The sequence below is a fragment of the Pocillopora verrucosa genome, chromosome 7 (genome assembly GCF_036669915.1).
Source record: "Pocillopora verrucosa isolate sample1 chromosome 7, ASM3666991v2, whole genome shotgun sequence".
In the NCBI taxonomy this organism is placed as follows: domain Eukaryota; kingdom Metazoa; phylum Cnidaria; class Anthozoa; order Scleractinia; family Pocilloporidae; genus Pocillopora; species Pocillopora verrucosa.
The window spans coordinates 6083867-6104553 of record NC_089318.1 but is presented as its reverse complement, the minus strand read 5'-3'; the positions used below and the strand labels follow the sequence as shown (position 1 = coordinate 6104553).

Here is a 20687-nt window from a genome sequence, read left to right as displayed (position 1 = left end):
AAACTCTATGAGATAGAAATGCAGTGGTGTTAAGAGACAAATACCAGTTGAGGAAAAATAGGAAATAGCATTCAAACAAACTGATATCATTAATTTTCCAGGCAGAAAGGCAATTGCGTAAAAAGACAAGGTTTAGTTATTTTATTTGAAGACAAGTTCCTAGCAATGAATCGAAAGATACATCATTTCATCAACCGCGCAGTTCTATTTTTACATTGTCTAATCGTTCCGTCCTTCGTCTGCTTTGCGTAAGCAGAAGAACTTCAATTATTTAATGTGATCAAAAGATTCAGCAGTAGAAATTAATTCATTTATCTGTGCCTTCATTGTCAGAGAAAAACAATGAAAATGAGCTTCAACTCTCAAACCTCAGTTATTAAAAGATTGTTACTCGTTCACGAGTAACCTATGTGGCATATACTAGGAGTAAAGAGGAGTGTGGGTGTGCTTGTCTGCGTGTAGTTAGAGGTTGGCAAAGCGAAAAGAAGAGAGATTAAAACTATGATGCCTTTATAAACCATTAAGACTTTGTCGTTTGACGCTATAGATCTGACGACTTCGCCACCTATCTTACAGTGTTTCAATCGTCTGCACAAGACAAGGTGTGATTTGCATCACAGCCACATTTACGCAAGAGAGAAAATTCCTTCCATCACTCCGACTAGAGGAACAGTCAGGTCCGCAATCTTAGAAAAAAAGAAAATCAGGAAACATCATATTGATACAAAACACATTGTCTTTAATGAAAACTCTTACAGTTCTAAAAGGATCCTAAGCCTAGGACCCTAAGTTAGGACAACGACGCCAGGGTAACGTCGATTAAAAAAATAAGCTTACGTTCTCTTCAGAATTTTACCAATGATTCGTTGTGCTTACTGTCTCTAGGGGCACCAGAGTTACAATACCTCACATTCAGCATTATATGTGGGGCAGCGTTCAAAAAGAAACGTAAATTAATTATTCCCGTTCTCAGACCACGCAAAATTTGGTGATTTGAAGCTGATATTTAAGTGCACACGCTTTCACTTCAAATTTCTACACAAGAGGATCCCCTCTCACTTTCTTACCGGTATTTTTGGGAAATAATTTCTTTGTATTCAAACAAAGCAAGTCGGCCGAGGGGTGACGTTACGCGGCAATAGCTTAGCACAAACGCTTTTCTGAAAATAAACTTTGGCTGAGACTTTTTAAAAGCTGTATTTTGCAGCTCTGCAGCCTTCAGACAAATAAAAATATATATACCGCACTTAAACAGTCAACCGAGCTGTGACGCACGACAAAGTTTTGAAATTTTTCTCGTTATTTCTATGATCAAAAAGGACATTTATGTGTACTCAAGAGAAATTACTTAATGCTGCTATTTTTGTTTCGGAATCTTCTTGCGGGGCTAGCAAAAGAAGAAGATAAACGGTATTGGCAGAACCAATTCATACCTCCAAATATCACAGAGAATTCTTTGAAGTAAGAGCCAAATGAATTCCTAGCCATACACGTGAATTTTCCTTCTTCATGGAATATAAGGGCTGCCGCACTTTCTACGCCTGTAAACAACACGGTGGAATTCTTCATAACTGTTGTATTTAAAGGAAGTGTTCCATTCACGGAAAATGTCACTTCATGGCCTGGCAAGGTTTCCACAACAGACGGTAATGATACGCTGGGTGCAGCTAAAATAGAATTGATGTACTTATAATTCACTAAGGCATGTAATCGATATATGGGAAACTCACTCCTAAGAGTGTTCGCCATGTTCCCTAATCGATCGGCTATGAATCAATTGTCTGGTAAAAGTACTCATTATTTTGAACTATTATATAAAGAGACTTATTTTTACACCACTTGAAAAGCTATAATTAAGTTTTGCTTTGTTGTTGTTGTTTTTGTTTTTTTTTTTCATTTACAATTAATTAGCGATACTAATTAGGCCAATTTCAGGTGGGAGAATACCATTCCGAGGTCCCAATGAAAATTTCTAGCCATGTGTCTGCGTGTTCACTGAAGGTGAAAGAATCACATCTCATTACTTTGAGAATACAAATAGAAAAAGGAATTGTTAAGTATGGAATCAAATTTCCTATTCTCTACAACCATGTACCCAGTGGCTATAACGAGTTTGAGAGGCCTCTGACCTCAGTGCTATTGATATGCTGCAGTGTGGGATACGGATCTCAAAAGGACTCTATGCGGCTTTATTGAATTTTGTTGGATGAAATCCATAAGTACGTCTAACATATAAACCCTCAGTTTGTACACAAATATACCTCAAGAAGAAGGAACAGATATAGTACGTAAAGCATACGAAAAGTTCCACGACTATAACTCACCGATCCCAACGCTTTACCTCGGGGAATGCTTGGCTAAATCCTTAACCCTTTAACTCCCGAGATCTGATTGTTTATTCTCCTCTCTAGCTTTTACTCATTTCATTGTAATTTAGTTACAAGAATTTGGTTTTAGATCAAGGTTACAACTTCTACCTGATAAGTTTGAGTATTCTCATTACCTGTTTGCTGGATAATGTATGGATATTATAGGGAGAAGTTACATTTTAATCACTTCTGAGAGTTAAAGGGTTAAAGAAAATTCATTTCAATTCAATGAGGAGAACTTCCTCCAAACACATGAAACCGCTATGGGTACGAAAATGGAAGTGTCATTTGCCAATATTTTCATGGCGGAAATTGAAATGAAATTAATTCAACAAGGCGAGACTAAGCCAAGAGAATGGAAACTTTACTTTGATGACGTTTTCTCCCTTTGGGATTGCGACAGAAAAGAGGTAAATCGGTTTAAATTCAAACAACGCCTCAAAGCGAGAGGATACCCAGAAAACATCATAGAAAGGTCTCTGTTAGGGGTCAACTTTGCCTTTCAATCGGCTCTTACACGTACACAGAAGCCAAAAGGTCACGAACGTTTATTGCCTTTTGTCAAAACGTTACACCCTTCAGTTAGAAATTTAAAACAAATACTGATGGAGCATTGGAGTCTGATACACAATCAGCCCTTACTGAAAACAATTTTTACTAAACCTCCGATCATGTCTTGCAAAAAGGGGAAATTCCTTAAAGATACGCTTGTGAGAGCAAAAATATAATTTGAAGACGATAATGCGACGAGACCCCAAAAGCCACATGGGGAGTCCGTGCCGGTCTGTCTTTACCTTTATTCCCTCAGCAGGTTACATGAAATAAAAACCCTAGGCAGATCTTGAAATAAGATATTTCACAAAATCTGCAGACTTTGCAAGCAAGCAATGTGACTTCCCATTCTCAGAAAAAAACTCAAATGAAGTAAAATAAAGTTAGAAAATATTCTCTGCCGTGTATTTCTTGACAGTATCAAACAAAGTTTAACTCCAGCAGGAACTTAGAAAATCAATAGCAATTTTCCTTTACACAATTTAAGAGAACACTACAGATTGAGTGATTCGACCAACTGAAATAAGAAGCCACATGTTTTCAGGCAAATGAATTAATTTTATGAGGTTTTTCTTCTATTTTCCCTAAAGAATACCCTTTTTAAAATAAAACGATAACGAAAGAAAACATTTAATGACGTTTTTCTTCTGTTTCCCTCAAGTGATTGTAACAATGTTTTTGCTCACCTTGAGTTGCTAAGGCACCAAAATTTCCATTACATATTAGCAAATATATCATCAAAAACAGTGCTAAGCTACGGGCAAATTCAACATGCTCCATTGCAACCATAGTTTCTGAAAACTGAACGAAGTATAAAAAAGGTATTCAATTACTACCAGATTGATATTATCCACTTTTTTGATCGATGGTATAGGTATTCATACCAACACATATATTGCATATAAGAGGGTCTCAATGGGGTGATAGCTTTTACGGCTATCGGTTAAAATTTTGGCCAATTTCCGGCTAACGGTTAACACCTTTCCATTGTTTCCATCAGAGATATTTTTTACGGTTAACTTTTTTTACGACTAACGGTTAAAATTTGTCAATTTTTACGTCTAGCGGCTAAATATTTTGGCCGTTTTACGGCTAACGGTTAACCCCATTGGGACCCTCATATAAGTATCATAATTATTACTTTTTCATTGTTGTGTAAGGTATCTTTGATTTTAGAGCGCAGTTTTTAAGCAAGTACGGGTGTAATGAAAACTACAAGAAGCCTGATCAAACTTCAAAAAGTTTACAGAAGTTTGTAAAGTATATGTTGATGACGTCATCTCGCTATCCAAAAGTTTATTTTTGGAGGCCATATGGAATTTAGCGACATAGAAATAATTATTTTTCCAATAGTTATTTTTTTACGAACAAATGCCGAACACGGGACGTTGCAATCGGTATAGCACTGTTGGTTTCACAACGGCCTCTCGTATGTCTCAACATAGAAGTCCTTGTTTCTCAGCTCTAAATCTAAATATTTTGGGGGTATGCTTCTATTGTGTAGGCCCCCGTTATAACCGTATGGTTAAAATCAATATTGTTCCTACCCATCAAAATGGGCTTAAAAGTTATGTGCTGATTAAACGATCGTGAATTTAAAAAAAGGGGACATGTTTCAGGCGATTTGTGTTTCAGCTGTTTGTGCATTTTTCCATGTACTTGATACTTTCTAGTAAACTATCAAGTTTTCTAGTAGAGACAAAAACTCCTCCCTGTATTTCAATATGCAAATGTATTTACGGTATTTGTCGTCTCGATTGGTATCCTTCAGTGTTGACGCACAGGTTACAAGTGGAAAATTGGTGAAAAACTCGGTTTCGCATGTTTTTTTTTTCCTTGACTTTAAACGACTTTTTTCCCGCGCCTCTATTTGTTAGAAATACGTCATCCGTTATTTTTAGCCTTTGTTCCTCTCAAAAGAAAAGGTATTTTAGTATATTTCGCAATAAACACAAAGTCAAAGATGAAGCACGTTTTCTCCTTTGAAACGGCCTTGTATTTTTGTCAAAATGCATTTGAAAATTTTAATTCTTACTTATGAAACTTCTTCGGCGGGCATCAATTGCGCAACCAAATCTGGCCATACCTTCCATCCACAAAAGTTAAGTTATAACGCAAGTGGCTGTTTTAGGCGAAAGCTCTTTAAATGAAGTCAATTGTTTCTCAGATTTCATGTCTTAGAACCGGTTAAAACGCCACAAAACAACTACTGAAGTAAGAAAAATTTTATATCCAATATTCTTACCTCACTTCTAGTGCATGGTGTATCGTTTTGATCAGAAATGTCCTTTGGCGTAACCAATCTCTCTTCTATATTGATAAGTCAGATAAAAACTAAGGATTAGGTTCCCCGTTGTTCTCTTTTAGTCCTAAGAGCCTAAGGCCAACCACGCCATTATTAGATTGGAACTTTTATGATTTTGTACATTGCCATCCATCTGGCGAACAAAAGCCCAAATTGACCTTTTTTTTTGCGAGATAAATACTTGCACCTAAAAATGAAAATTCACAGTGTGAGCCATTGTTCTTGACAAAATTTAAAATATTATCTTACCAAAAATATTTTTCCCTTTTCTAATTTCCTCAGGCTGCTTCTGACATGAATTGCGACTGATGAATAGTATAGCTTCTTCCATGAAACCTCGTATGTGCTCCCACTTGAATTAAGCTATGACAGAAGGGAGAGCAAACATTGCATAGTATCAGACATCTGCTGTTGAGCTATGACCCTTCCACGCTTCAAACTTTAACATTAAAAATGTATTTGTATACATAAAGGCTTCTTTACATAAACAATAGTACCGTTCTGTTAAAAGAAAAACCTAAGTAATTCAGACTTACGATATACGAACTATTTTGTTATTTGTTGAAATAATTCTACTTCCTTCTCAAAGGTACTCTACCAACACCATTCAATAGTTCTTCAAAGCTTGGACCGAAATTTCTTTCTCTAAGTACCTAGACCAAAAATTCATACCAATGCTTCGAAAATAACTTCATCAATTTAAAACTGAAAGGCCATTTTAGCTATGAATAGGCGCTACTTGCCGTGGGAAGGTAAAGGCTTCCAAAACTAGTTATGTTTCTTTCTTAATGAGGACTGTTAATTTACCGGTATATAAATTGAACTTTTCAGAGCTGAATTTTCGCAGTGTGTGTTTGGACACAAAAACAATAACTCTGAGCATAACGAAATTCTAATTGTAATGTACATTTAAAATCTTTCTAAGATGGGCCGGCCAACTGCGCTACCATTGGGATTACAAAGAGTAATCTCACCAAACGTTAGGCATCTGGCGAACAAAAGTGAGTAAATTTGAAAGGTAAAAGTGATCGGTCCAAAAGCGATATTTCATTTTTCATCTTAAATGTGAAATACTCACAATGTGAATCATATTGCTTATCATATTTTACTATATCGCTGGCAGTGCCCGTGAGCAATATGAAGCGAATCCTGTTTTCTGATGGGTTATTCTCCTAAAGTTCTAAAAGCCTATGGCCAACAGCGCCATTATTAGATTTAAACTCATATAACTCAGCACATTGTCAGGCATCCAGCAAACAAAAGGCCAAATTGACGTTTTTCGCTACTTTAGGTCGCGAGATAAAACTCGCACCTTAAAAAGAGAAATCACAGCGTGACCCATTGTTCATGACGAAGTTAAAGTATTGTTTTGCCAAGAATATGTTTACTTTGCCTCATTTCCTTATACAGCCGCCGACATAAATTGCAACTAACCCTGGTGAATAGTAATCTCCTCCCAAGACCACACATCTGCTCCCAATTCAATTAAGCTACGACAGAAAGGAGAGCCGAAAGTGTGTGATGTCAAACATCCTTTATTTATGAACTTTTCACACTCTAAACCACAACATAAGAAATATATTTGTATTCGTGAAAGCTTCTTTCAAAAAGCAGTGGTACCGTTTTCCCTTATCAGGGAAATCTCAACGACACCATTCCATAATTCTGCACAGGTTGGACTGAAGATTTCTTTCTTGAAAGAATACATTGGCCAGAAATTGATATCCATTGAATTGAAGTTAAATTCATCAATTTTCAACAAAGTAATTTTACCTTTTATTAGCGCCACTTGCTGCCAAATATGCCACTGGAAGATAAAGACACACAAAATTAATGATTTCTTTTTTCAATGAGAACTTTTAGTCTACCAGGATCTAAGTGGAACTTTCCAGAGCTGAACTTTCGTAGGGTTTCACGGATAATTTAACATTACTATTCAACTCAGTTCCATACACTATACGAATTCCGATTTTCTGGGTTGTGACAAAACAACCTCCTTGACGTCATTATTGTGTTGTAATCAGTAGCCGCGGTGTAAATTCAACACACCACTATCATTACACCATGGCTTCGGCTGACTCAAAGTTTGACGATTTGTCAGATGCAGGCATTGATTCTCTGATTGATGATGCTATTCCAAAAAACACCAAGAAAGCAACTGCTTGGGGAATGCCTATTTTGAAAGGCAAGGTTGCGAATTTTAAATTTTTCATACAAGTCTTTGTTAGTGAACTCGTGCAGGTAAATCGCTGAGTGTATTAGCCTGTAATTATCAATTGAGTTGATAACGTAAATTGGCCACCGTAAAGAGCTTAAAAGCTGACGTTTCGAGCGTTAGCCAGTCGTCAGGGCCTTTTGTCAGAGCGATTCCGCACTGTGTGTTTGGACACATGAACAATATCCCTGAACATAACCAAATTCTCATTGTAATGTACATTTAAACTCTAACAAAAATGGACCGGCCAACTGCGCTACCATTGGGATGACAAAGAATAATTTCACCGGCTAAGAATATATGAAAGTCATATATTTGAACTGCGGATAAAGATGTGAATGAAAGTGATCCTCGCAGTAATGCACACTACTTGAGCAGTAGTGAAAACAAGGCCTGAAAAAAAAAATTCAGGCCTATACGGGATTAAACCCATGACCTCTGCAATACCGGTGCAGCGCTCTACCAACTGAGCTAACAAGCCAACTGGGCGCTAGTTATTATGTTGGTTCCAAATAAACCCGTGAAGTGAAGAATAAACGGTTAAGAATATATGAAAGTCATATATTTGAACTGCGGATAAAGACGTGAATGAAAGTGATCACTTCACGGGTTTATTTGGAACCAATATAATGACAAACTCTTTGTTTCCTCTCTTTTTTTATTTCTTTCTTAATTTCTATTTTGTATGCAAAAGTTTTTTTTTTTCTTTCCAGGCCTTGTTTTCACTACTACTCATGTAGTGCACATTACTGCGAGGATCACTTTCATTCACGTCTTTATCCGCAGTTCAAATATATGACTTTCATATATTCTTCGCCGTTTATTCATCACTTCAGGGGTTTATTTGGAACCAACATAATGACCAGAGCGAGTGAAATATCAAGATAAACATTCAGCTGAATCTATTTGAAACATTTTAAAAACTTTGCATTCCAATGTTCGTACAAGTTGAACTGATTTTAGCGGATAATTAAGAAGTATTCAACGACATAAAAAGATCAATTTTTCATACAGCCTTTTCCAAACTTCTTGTCCACGGCAACGCAAGAAAAGAAATAACTTCTATTTTGAAAGGCTGGCCCCAAAAAGAGATTTCAAAACACAACTAAACGGGAATTTCAAAATCTATATTTATTAAAAATAGCTATTCACTGACTTATACCGCTCGATTATGTTTCAAGTCCTGCGAGCCAAAGTATGCTTTTTTCTTTGCAAAGCGAGGTTATTCACAAAACTCCAGGTACATACTTACGCTAAATTTCCGCTGCTAAGATTGTTCAAAAACCTCCAGCCAGCTTGTTTCACCAACTTCACCGTGTTCCATCGAATTGCAGCTGCGACTGGATTGATAGAACGTTGCAAGGGTAAATCACACCTGAGATTTTGACGACGAAGAAAGTCGCTAAGCACGCTTGAAAAGCTGCATGTTTTGAATGGCGTTTTGAAATTTGTCGAAGAGTTTCCCGTTATTGCTCTCGCTGAAGGGACCTGTTTACTCTTCCACTCTTGTGAAAATTAACAAAAATGCTTCACCCTTTGATGAAATTCTAAATTAAGCTTTCTGGTGTTTTTCTTTGCCAATTTTCCTGTCCCGTTTGAATGTTGTTGCTTTCAAGTCATGCGTGTATGGGTTTTTAACCCGAGCTTTTTTTTCGCGCGCTTCCGACGCGGGCGTCCTTCGGCCTCGCTTTCAAGCCACAAATCTGCTCTCAATATTTCGTCTGGGTAGACTGGGTACTCAATCAGCTGGCGAGAATTCTTATAATTATTCAACTCTTAAAAATGGACAAAAGGCCAACAGCGTAATGTTTCTTATTACTGCAGTATTTATATTACAAACTATTTCGAACTGGCATATAGATTCTTCATGTTATACTCCTTAAAGATACAGGAGACAAATGCAAGGGAATATAAACAGTTTATATTACTTTGACAAACTTCAATGATGAGAAGTTTTAATTTTCCGATGATTCTTAGATACTCTACAATTTTGACAACAACGTTAAACTTATCCTTGAATATATTTTTTTTTAATTTTAGAAAAGTTGCTGATCTACAAAGACTAAAACCTATACATTTCTGGAAGTGTGAGCGCATATCAGTCGATGTCAGTCCTCCAGACTACCGTCAAAATTTCGTCAATCTGTCAAATAAAATTAAGTTGTGGGTAGCCATCTGGAACGTGCCGCCGTAACATCAGCAGCAGCACTCTTTATGCGAATAACTGAATCATTGACTATCCAGTGATTCCGGTATCAACTGCATCTGATGGCAATAACACCCTTAAGTTCACAAGATGACTTGCTTTGTGTCATAAGCTATAATGGTTATCTTTACTTCAACACACATATTTTTAATTCTTAGGGAAAAATGTCGTCAGTTCAAACAATTTATCACGTTGGTTTTTATGCATTAATTATTAGAGGGTATTGTTTTGGAGATCTTGTTAAGACAAAGTGGGACATAGTTGTCCTATGTAGCGTTTTGTTTTACTTTCCCTGTGTTCGTTACCGAAGAACTCTACATAATGCACTCTTGAAAGTCTAAATTCGGAGTTGAAATACACCCTGCCGAAGTGCGTTTTGTGCGAAGAAGCGATAAGACACCTTAAATGCAGTATAAATAAATATTTGTTTATGAAAATATACCGGTTTTTGCATTTGTTAGTGCTTTGAAAACGGCGGTAGTGTATTAACAAACTAGCATTGAATAGGGATAAAGGCGGAACTCTCTCTTTCTCCAAAGGAACCATGAACATTTCTCAATAAACTGTCTTTGAGTTCCAAAACCCTAAGCCCCAATATTAGGACAAGGATCTGTGTTGCAAGCTTGTGTTTCTTCAGAGGGTCCTTCGCAATCTTTACCTCCATTCGCTGGGGCTGGTTGTGAACAATTACGATTTTTGGCTTGGACGCCAGAGCCACAAGTCTTGCTACAACTTCCGAACTCAGACCAGTTCGTGAACCCGCCATTTACCGCGCAGGGTGCAGTGTTGCACTCTTCAACCTCATCCACTGGACCCTCGCAGTTTTTTCCACCATGAGCCGGCGGTGGATTCGAACATGTTCGCGTTCGTCTCTTAACTCCCGATCCGCATGATTTATCGCAGTCGCCAAAATTTCCCCAATTGGTAAACCTACCGTCGACAGGACATGGTTTCACGTTGCAGGACTCACTTCCTTCGTCGGCGCCTTCGCAAGGTGCTCCATCGTATTGCGGACTTGGATTTGTACAAGACCTCTTCCTTTTCTTGACACCGTCATTTCCACACGTTGTGGAACACTCGCCAAAGTCACCCCAATTTGTGAATCCCCCATCTATGGGACATTCCTTAATCTTACAATTTTCTTCTTCCTTTGGTTGCCCAAGGCTTTGTTTAAGACACGTCTGGCCGAATCTGCCGGGGACAGGATTCGCACAATCTCTAGTTCTGAAGCGAATTCCGTCGCCGCAATCACTCGAACAAACGCTCCAGTCCGACCAAGGAGTGTATCCTCCATTCAATGTTGCTCTTTTTACTACGTAAAACAATGGAATAGCTGCACCACAGACCAAAACTACAAATAGAGGTAACCTTGAACGACCAAAAGCCATGTCTTTATATAGCAGTGAATGCTAAGATCTTTCGGCTGCTTTAACGCTACGTGACGGAGAATTTATTTAATTATGTCACGATAACCTCATAACAATCAGGATGTGTCTCCCAGGACTCCGTCGGTTGTCACGCATTTGAAATATGAGTGTTCAGGATTCTTGCTCAGGGGTTGATCGCGATGCGGTTTCCTCCTGTATGTAGGTAGCATGGAATATAAGACCGAGCAGCTGTGTCCCATCCATCGCTGTCAGTCGCCCTCAACTTCCTATCTTTTAAGCAATTTTTTTGCTTTTTAGTAAAGTGCTATCATTCTAGTGATAAATATGGAAAAGTGATTACAGAGTTACATAAAATTATTTGAGTCGTATCATAAAGCATATCTCCAAGAACTGAGACTGTTTCCGGGATATGAGTGAGCTTGAATGACCTTGAAAGAACACCAATCATTTGAGTAAGTAATAATTTACTTATTGTCGATGACGTGGGAAGTCGTCACCCAATCTTCCGAGCAACGAGGCTCATGTATGAAACGCTCGACAACAAAACAGGAAAAAAGTAAGAAAAATAGGTAAAAATAATTTTGAAAATCTCATTGACAAAAGGTTTGAAAGTGAGTTTATCATTTAGGGTAACACTTAAAATTTTTAGTGTGGTTTGAGACTAGATCTTGCTATTACTTAAACCAAGGTCGTATTTGCACTGGGATCTACCCAAAGTCATTGCTTGTGTTTCTGACGCATTAACTTAGAGAAGATTGCTAGAAAACAATGGAGCCATGACTTCAGTGTCATAGTTCAGAAGAAATTCGAGAACAAAGGGAACTCGTCAGAGCCATATTAGGTCGTGTTGAGACAAAATGAAAAAACCGCGCAGGGAAACCAAAGACAGCAATTCATTTTCAATGAAGATGAGATGGCTTAAAAATTAAGATTTTTTATTTCCGATCATTATCCATGGCAGATGAGACTTAATTGAGTTGACAAAATGTTGCCATATGTCAAGCGCAGTGTCAATAACGGAAAAGGAAAGCATTTGAAATGAATGCCTTCATTGCAATATCATTCTACACCCGACAAGCAATTAGTACAGACATAAAAGTGATCAAATGTTGGAAGTATCCCTTTGATAAAACTAAGACTACCTCCCTGGCATAAGTTTTGGACAAATTTCCGGCTGCTCTTATTCTCTGGTAAATTTGATGACAGTATGAGAGAAAATAAAAATTTGGAGGTTAAACGACTAAGACACTAACCACTAAATCAATAACAATAATCATTTTATCCGATGACTATATAGAAAATTCCAATTTCGTTCTCTTGCTCTCTTTCACCTAAAGATAGCGTGGATCTCCTCTCTCTCTTTTTTTCTATGAATCATGATGTAATGTACGTACTTGAGAATCAATATTCAATTTGAATCAAATTTGAAAAGATAGTTAGGCTTGAGACTCAATCTGTTACTCTTTTAAGATGCTGCTGGTAATAACATCCCAGGAGAACTTGGCTATTGCCACATCCCTCAGCTTAGCGGACACCTCACATCGCTTACTGTGATCACGGAAACCATTAGGATACATGAACTTAAGAGCTTTCTCTACTTTGTTTGGCAACTGCTCCACCAGAAACGCGCCGTCTGCTACGCCATGAGCGCCACCTGGACGTACCTCCAAGCGCATCAGATCTCCTAACTCAGGATCCACCTCTTTGACAGCACCAATGACATCTGAGATTCCCGTGTGATCATGACAGAGGGGAAGGACCCCGGCAGCCATAGCTTCTACTGAGACCATTCCAAAGGCTTCCAGGGCTTTGGATGCCATTACACTGAGACTGCAGAGAGGAAGGATTTCCTTTAGTTGGCCGTGTTCTAGGAGACCTGTCATTGTAACCCTTCCCGAAGGAATCTGGCGGAAGAATTTCTCAGGTTCCAGAGGGAGATCCACGAAGTTTCCTGCTTCAGCGTAGGCCTTGAAGGCTGCTAAACTTCCTTGAACCATCGCCTCCAGCATTCCCTCCAAATTCTCGCGGTTACCGCCATATCCGATCAACAACAGTCTGGCCCGCGGAATCCGTTCAACAATCGTCGCAAAAGCCAGTAATAATTCCCCGACTCCTTTGGTTTCTTGAAACTTGCCAAAGAAGCAGATAAGTGGCTCATCTTCTTCCAGAGGAATCCAGCGTTCACAAAGGTCTGCATCAGCCGCTCGCAGGTCATAAGACTCTGAAACGCTTTCTAATGCCTTCTGTAACTCGACAGTTGCGTGACCCGGAAGTTTGACTTTATTTGCTCTTCTCCCTCCAGGCTTTCGCGTGATAAAATCTTTTGCACTCGCCAAAAACGCCTCTTGCCTCTCGCCTATAGACCCACCGAGCTGAAAAACGTCAGGGTCCATGCCTGGAGGAATTATGACGATCTTTCCGGGCAGACCCATCTCCTCTTTCTCCACCTCGAATATTTCTTGCACAAAGCTCGCCATGTACTTCGCCCCGACGATCAGTTTGCGACAACTCTTTATTCCTTCCAAAGCGTAGGATCTTAGCTCTTGACGGTTTTTCACGGAAAATATCAGAGAGCTTCCATGTATTTTGACATCGTATGGAATCCCCGTGCCTTCCGTGGCTCGTTTCGTTATCACCGGACTCAAGATCGCATGATTCGCCAGTATTCTATCGACGCCTTGAGCGATCACCTTCTTCAAGCCGTCCGCTGTTCCTTCGATGTTCGCTTCGATTTCCTCCAAAGAACAGTTCACCATCGTCTTCACCTCGTACCCCTCGTAGAGATCGTACCAATAGACAAGAAGCAGCCCATGAATGTCTGGTACTACGACTCGAATACTGCCTGCCGAGGGGGCGGAGGACGGAATACTGTCGTTGCCGACAATGAATTCGTCGACAAAATCCAAACGATCAGCATGAGGATCTTGGCAGAGTATCGTCACCGCATGACCCTGTCGCTTCCACGATTTGGCAATGTTAGCAGTGTAGACATTGGAGCCTGAACCACCGAGCAAATATCCGTGTACCAGTACTAAATGCATTTTTCGTTGTTCGGGTTCTAAAGCGGAAAAAGCGACTGAGCAAATGCGTTTGCTATTGCGTTACTTTATCAAATGTTACCTTTTAAATGAGACGCCGACAAATTTGATACTTCTGCTTATTTTTCTGAGAAAAGGTATAAAATTGCACAGTGTTTCCTAGAAGTAGTGTCGAGTGATTTAACAATAATTCGGATTTTAATCCCAAAGAAATTTTGTGGACTTGTCAAATCAGCATAAATTTATATTGAGCCACGTCATTTGTTTCTCTGTATTGTTCTTGGGTCGTCGAGTGCTAATTTTTACACTTGAACGAACCAAAGAATAAATTTAAAAATAGATAAATAAATGGCAGAATAGGATAAAACATATATGGTAAAATATGGAGAAGTTTATCACCCATTTTAGAAGTAAAACCTCGAACATATAGGTTGAAATTTCATTTTATCATATAAGTGCCTTTCCGCGCTAACGGACAAAGCTAGAATTGTCCCGAAAAAGTCAAGGACAAATTTTGTCACCACAAATATTTGTTTCTTCTGTTGCATCCGCATTAACAATTTCAAAGCCGTCAACCTACTTCAGCGCCTAATCTGTTCATAAGACGGCCACCATACTTTCCCAAAGAATTCTACCTCTAATTTCCAGGATTTATCCTTAGCCTGTTTTTTAAAAATTTTAGAATTCCCGAGTTTTGCAACTTAAGACAATTTTTACCCATCTGGTAAACTGATTTCAGTCTAATTACATGCTGGTTGTAGCTTTGCGACTAATGATCGACAAGTTTCTCAAGGTTTTGTTTTTGTAGGCCCGGTTCGCATTAGCTTCAAAACGTGATGACAAATCGAATTTATTTCAATACATTTGAATTACCGTGTGTATATTATCTCTTTCGGACTAAGAAAAACAAAGCTCAGGTAGTTAAGGAAACAAATGTGTGAGGCACAGACTGCATTTTATTCACCATCGTCAATTTACACAAACAAAGCCCTTCGTTAAGTTGATTGATGTGTTAAGTTAAAGCCTAATAACGCGGACGGCGGAGCTAAAGCAACTGTTACACTTTTTGCGACGACATTTTGCTTTGTTTTACCGTGAGGCACGTATGAAGACAAAAGAGAAAGAAGATGCAAATAAAAAAGGTCAGCTTCATCACAGATTATTCCCCGAGTTGGCGATTTCAAAATTCTCTGGGGAGGATGGAGAAGACCCCCTACAAACTCGCACCCCTACGCTAGTTCCAAGCCCCCTTCTCCCCCCTCCAATTGAAAACAGGCTCCGCCGTCCCTTTAAAGCATTGAAAAGTTAATTCGATAGAATTTTCAAATAAATATTTAGCTATATAAAGAGATGATAATCAAAAAGAAGTAATTAACTTACTGCTCCGCAAAATATTTTCAAATTTTCTGTTTGAAGAGTTCCAATTTCTCAAAGACAACGACTCTTATGGGGGGCTTAAATCCGGGGGGCTTATCGGATAATTTTTTTAATATCTTAATTCTTCCTTTTAATTTTTCGCATTTTTGTTTCAGTTGAGTCGCTATATCTTAATTTGCCCTTTTTCAGAGCAGCGGAGGCCAGCGCAAAAGATTACCTTTCTCGCGCGTGACTCGCGTTTCGCGTTGAGCTCCCCCTCAAGTCTGCTCGCGCTGATAATGCGAAAAGAAAGCAAATGTATTCGACAAATCATCACAGTTCTCGATGCTACATACGCGATCATTCTGGAAATGGTCACCTCCAAGTCGTTACAGCCACCTTTCACGCGACCTGAGAACGTCAAATTACGAGAGTTGCTCTGTCTTACAAAAGAAATTAGAATGTTTGACTAAAAAATTCATAACAATTCGTCATGATTATTTCATATGGACAAACTGAAAATGAAAAATGAATACAAAGTAAAAGGAACGTTACATGAAGCATGTTACAACCTTAGTTTTCTAGAGATCATCTTTGCTCGTTAAAGTCATCATTTCAAGAGGAAACTAGCGTCAGTGAAGTAGAAGCTCATTTACATAACGGATGGAGAGAGACATTAAATAATCAAGATAACACCTTTGGAAATGGAACTTTGAACAATCATCAAGACCCGCAGGATCACGCGCGCAACGCGTCACGTATCTGAACAACCAGCCAAAACGAGAACACTTCGTCCCCAAAATATTATTGGCCAACGTCATGTCTCTTATGCCAAAGATCGCAGAAGTATTCAAGTTCACTGTACGTAATAAGGTTGATTTGGCATGTATTAATGAAACTTGGTTGAAAGATCGCATAGTTGATAGTGTAGAAGAGATCCCTGGCTACTCCATCATCCGCCGGGACAGAGAAGTGGTTGAGCACGGCGGGGTGTACCTATATATCAAGGACAGATATTCTAAATACCGGCTGATCGATGAACTCAAATGTTGCGAAGAACACGAAATTCTATGGGTCCATCCGAGGCCAAAGCGACTCCCCCGAGGGTACTCCTGCTTAGCTATGGCAATTGTTTACCATCCTGATCCATCAGCTGAGAACGATAGCAGCACTCGGAACCATCTCTCTAGTTCTCTGGCCCTGGCAGAGTCTATATATCCGAACTGTGCATTAATGGTCTGTGGGAATTTCAATCGCCTGAACTTACAGCTCGTGAAGAACCATTACCATCTTAAGCAAATTGTGAAAGTTCCATCTTGCAGTCTGCTTCCTCACTTGGATATCAACGAGCTGGAGAGTTTACCCATGCATGAGGTGGCGGATCATATCAACCATGCCTTGCTGGAACCTCTTGAGGAATACCGGTTAACTGATGAAATTCCAAAGATCCCTTTAGAAGAAGACCATGCCCCAGAATTTCTAGTACAAGAGACTCTCTCATCTCAATCCTGCAAAGGCCGGCGGCCCCGATGGGATTCCTAATTGGATACTGAGAGAGTATGCAGAATTCCTTGCATACCCAGTATCTGTTATACTGACTGCATCCTTTAAGGAACAGCGCCTACCGAGCATCTAGAAGTTGGCGGATGTCCCCCCTCATCCAAAACAGAAGCCAGTAAAGGAGATCAAGAAGGGCCTGCGGCCTATATCGCTCACCCCTAGTATCTCCAAGCTCGCAGAGGACTTTGTCGTCACCGTACACGTGAAGCCAGCAGTTCTGGGTATGCTGGATCCTAGTCAGTTTGAAGCGATACCAAAGTCGTCTACAACCCTCACCCTCCTTGATATGTTCCACGTTTGGTTGCAAGGGACTGATAGAAACGGATCAACTATAAGAACCCTCTTGTTAGATTACAAGAAAGCTTTTGACTTAATAGACCTTAACATTTTAGTGAGAAAATTACGTGCGCTTACTATTCCACCTAGCGTTACTAATTGGATCATAGATTTCCTTTCAGGCCGCTCGCAGAGAATCAAACTCTCTGAAAGCTGTGTATCAGAATGAGGCACAGTTCCTTCAGACGTGCCTCAAGGGACCAAACTTGGTCCATGGTTGTTTTTAATCATGATTAATGAGCTAGCAATTAGTAATGCATCACTTTGGAAATAAGTAGACGACACGACGACATCTGAAGTAATTAGTAAAGGATAAGTGAGCAATGCGCAAACTATAGCAGATGAGGTAGCGAACTGGTCCAACAGAAATAGAATCAAACTAAATACTGACAAATGTAAGGAACTTCGCACTTCTTCTGTTTCAGTTAGTCATGATTTCCCTCCTGTAGTTATCGGAGGAGAGTGCATAAAGGTTGTTACTGATGCTAAACTCTTAGGCGTAACTATTTCAAGTGACCTATCTTGGAACGCGCATATCACAGAAGTGATAAAAAAGGCAGCTAAAAGGCTCTATTTTTTCATCCAGCTTAAAAGAGCCCGCGTTTCTCAGAAAGATCTTCGTCTTTTCTACATCACATGTGTGCGCTCCGTTATCGATTATGCTGTACAAGTGTTTCATTGTGTTCTACCTGCCTACTTAATGCCAGAACTAGAGCGCGTTCAAAAAAGGGCAATGCGAATCATCTGAATATCAGCACGCTTTAGTACTAACGAACCTACCGTCCGTAGCGGAGCATCACAGTGATATTTGCAAGCGTACGTTTGAAAGTATTTTCAATGACAGCGGCCATAAACTCAGGAAATTACTGCCGCCCCTACATCAGAGCAAGTACAACGTTAGGCACGCGCCATCTTTCAGCATACCGCGCTGTGAAACAAACAGATTTAACAATAGTTTTACTATGGCAACATACGCCCTAGTGAATACTGTTTAAATTATTAGACCTTTAACAATATGATTTCAGCAAGATGGTTATAGTTTTTAAATGTTTTAGATATTACTTTCATTAGCTCTCAGGTATTATTCAATTTGTAAGTTTGTACATTCAACTAGAATTTTAATGAAAATACGTAATTCAGCTCTACGAGCTGCGATGTATTTCAAAAAAGAACCTATCTATCTATCCAATCTATCTATCTGACTTGTACTCCACTTGAAATTTTTAAACACCGTTACTCGACTATTTGAATAAAACAACCATGTAACTGAAATATCAGTTTAAAGTAATTTGCATCAAACAAGCTCATAATAGTAAGAAACTAAAAGGGAAAATGTCCTGCATTTAAAGAACGCCTAACTGAAAACATCTAATTCCAAATAAAGCGAAAAAAAAATAACGACGATATACGCCCTGTACATTGGGGTTTCACTGAACTTAGAGTTTGAATCACAAGATCATCACTGTATAACAAACTAGCCAACAATGACGGGAACTGTAAACTCTATGGAGTTCTTTAGTGAAAAATTGACTCAATAAGAAAATTGTGCATATTTATCAAGGATCATATTCATCGAAGACCATAATTTACCCAGTAATGTTAAAAATCTAAGGTTTAGGAACTCACCAAGATGTCTGGTCATGTTGGAGTGCCATCCGTCCAACTAAAGGGCGTCTCAGAGATGTTTCGCTTTATTTCCAGGGTGTTACACTCTCGACGCTTTATTGCTATTTTTCGGGGGTCCTGCTGCTTCGATTTTATAATCATTGCAAAACTTTTCCAAGAATCTGTGGAATAGCTGTCTCTATTAAAATCTTGAGAGCTGATTGCAAGCGTTTAATCAACAGGAAATCACTAGTAAACCACCGCTTCTGGAACAGCTGATACCAACAGAGAGCCAAAAATAACCACCTTCGGAGACATCAGTATTACCCAAGGCATGTGAATACCAAAAGAGCTGGGCATTGAAGCCGTGAAAATCACTTTTTGAATCTGTCTTTTAGGAGTCACGAAAGCACGTCGACATATTACTACACAACAAATCTTCGAAGTCTCTGCCTCCTCTTTTCCTTTTGGGTAGGAAAGAACCTCACTTTCTTGCATGTTTTGCGTGCGCTATTTGCCACCCGTATTAAGAGGTGTTGGGATTTTTCTAATAAGTAGATCAAACTTCCATGTTTAACTTACTTTGTTTGACTTAACAAAGCACAAGGATTTTCTTCCATCAAAATCCCTTATCCTTTATTTTAAATTTAAGAGACAAAGCGTGTATGGACATGTCTCGGTTGCACTCAAGTCAAATCACACTGTCAAGCATGTACATCGGAACTTACCATTGCTTAGCTAAAATAAAACGACTTCAGCTTTATTTAACATATTTGACATACTTGGTAGTCAGTTCTTGAGTTTTTAAAATCCCTCTTTGTAGGCCCAGTGTCAACAATCAGCCAGCCTGAATAAGGTTCTCAGTGAATGCGTGTTGACAAACAAAAACCTGATAACAGCTGCAAGCTTTGCTTTGCTTGTCTTTTTTTCTCCTTTCTTTTTTAAGCAAGCGCTTGGCGGGAACAGGACAAAAACTTCTCGTTCCGAATTGTCACAAGATGAGACACAGTCAAGGTTCTCTTTGCCACAAACGACAGCAACCCTAAAACCGTGTAATAAATGTGTGATTAGTTCTATGTTGTTTTAGTCATGTGTATCTCTCAAGATCCGATCATCACCATTGAGTAGCAATCAATAGTGATCGAGGTTTAAAGCCTTATTCCTTTTGAACCGCATATGCTACCTAAAAAAAGTAAGAAGCCCTTTAATATCTTCGATCTAATCTAAGTTTTTTTAAACCAGATATTACATGCTTGATATCGGGAAAAATTCTTGCTCAAGTAGGTTTAAATCTTCCCGTGTTAGTCTTCACTATTCAACCAATCTTAACTATCCGCATCACTTTAATTTGTAGTTTTGTGTTTCCTATTCACTGTTTTTCTTCCTGGCAAATCATATTACGATTTTCCTTCATTTCAATAGTCCAAGCTAACTTCATGTCGCATGAAACGACCTCCCTACGAATCGACAATTCGGTGTTTTCTGGCCTCGCATTTTTTTAATCAGACAACTTAAATGACCACACAGCAGTTTCGTCAGTGACCTTTTTTTATAGCTCAGCTTTTGAAAACCTGACGCTCTTTGTCGATATAATGTGGAAATCAATAAAAAAAAACCAGGTTCTTCGATTCTGTCTTTCGCTGATGGTGATAAATCATTCAGGACTCTAAAGATTACAAGTAGTTTATTTTCGTTGTACCAGCTGTACCAGCAACACTTATGAGAAAACACTACTTTCCCCTGTTAGGCAGTATCAC

The 20687-nt window shown here is 39.0% G+C and overlaps 3 protein-coding genes across 4 annotated transcripts; all 3 read right to left on the bottom strand.

Moving 5' to 3' along the window:
• Window positions 1–103: 103 nt before the first annotated feature.
• LOC136282281 (uncharacterized) lies at window positions 104–9049 on the bottom strand. 2 transcript variants are annotated; one of them, XM_066169700.1, is made up of 8 exons: window positions 8694–9049; window positions 7000–7033; window positions 6661–6716; window positions 5476–5589; window positions 5167–5231; window positions 3608–3722; window positions 1434–1667; window positions 104–686 (listed from the first exon to the last, which is right to left on the bottom strand). In XM_066169700.1, exons 4-8 carry the CDS (start codon window positions 5555–5557, stop codon window positions 571–573), a joined length of 612 nt encoding a protein of 203 aa, XP_066025797.1. In that variant the 5' UTR covers window positions 5558–5589; window positions 6661–6716; window positions 7000–7033; window positions 8694–9049; the 3' UTR covers window positions 104–570. The 2 variants fall into 2 exon arrangements, with proteins under 2 accessions (XP_066025797.1, XP_066025796.1); XM_066169699.1 differs by lacking the exon at window positions 6661–6716.
• A 347-nt stretch (window positions 9050–9396) lies between these two features.
• On the bottom strand, window positions 9397–11095 carry LOC131769966 (coadhesin-like). Its single transcript, XM_059085692.2, has one exon. The coding sequence runs from the start codon at window positions 11033–11035 to the stop codon at window positions 10232–10234; it is 804 nt and encodes a 267-aa protein (XP_058941675.1). The 5' UTR covers window positions 11036–11095; the 3' UTR covers window positions 9397–10231.
• A 1291-nt stretch (window positions 11096–12386) lies between these two features.
• LOC131775748 (uncharacterized) lies at window positions 12387–14161 on the bottom strand. Its single transcript, XM_059091875.2, has one exon. It carries the CDS (start codon window positions 14074–14076, stop codon window positions 12493–12495), a length of 1584 nt encoding a protein of 527 aa, XP_058947858.2. The 5' UTR covers window positions 14077–14161; the 3' UTR covers window positions 12387–12492.
• Window positions 14162–20687: the final 6526 nt, after the last annotated feature.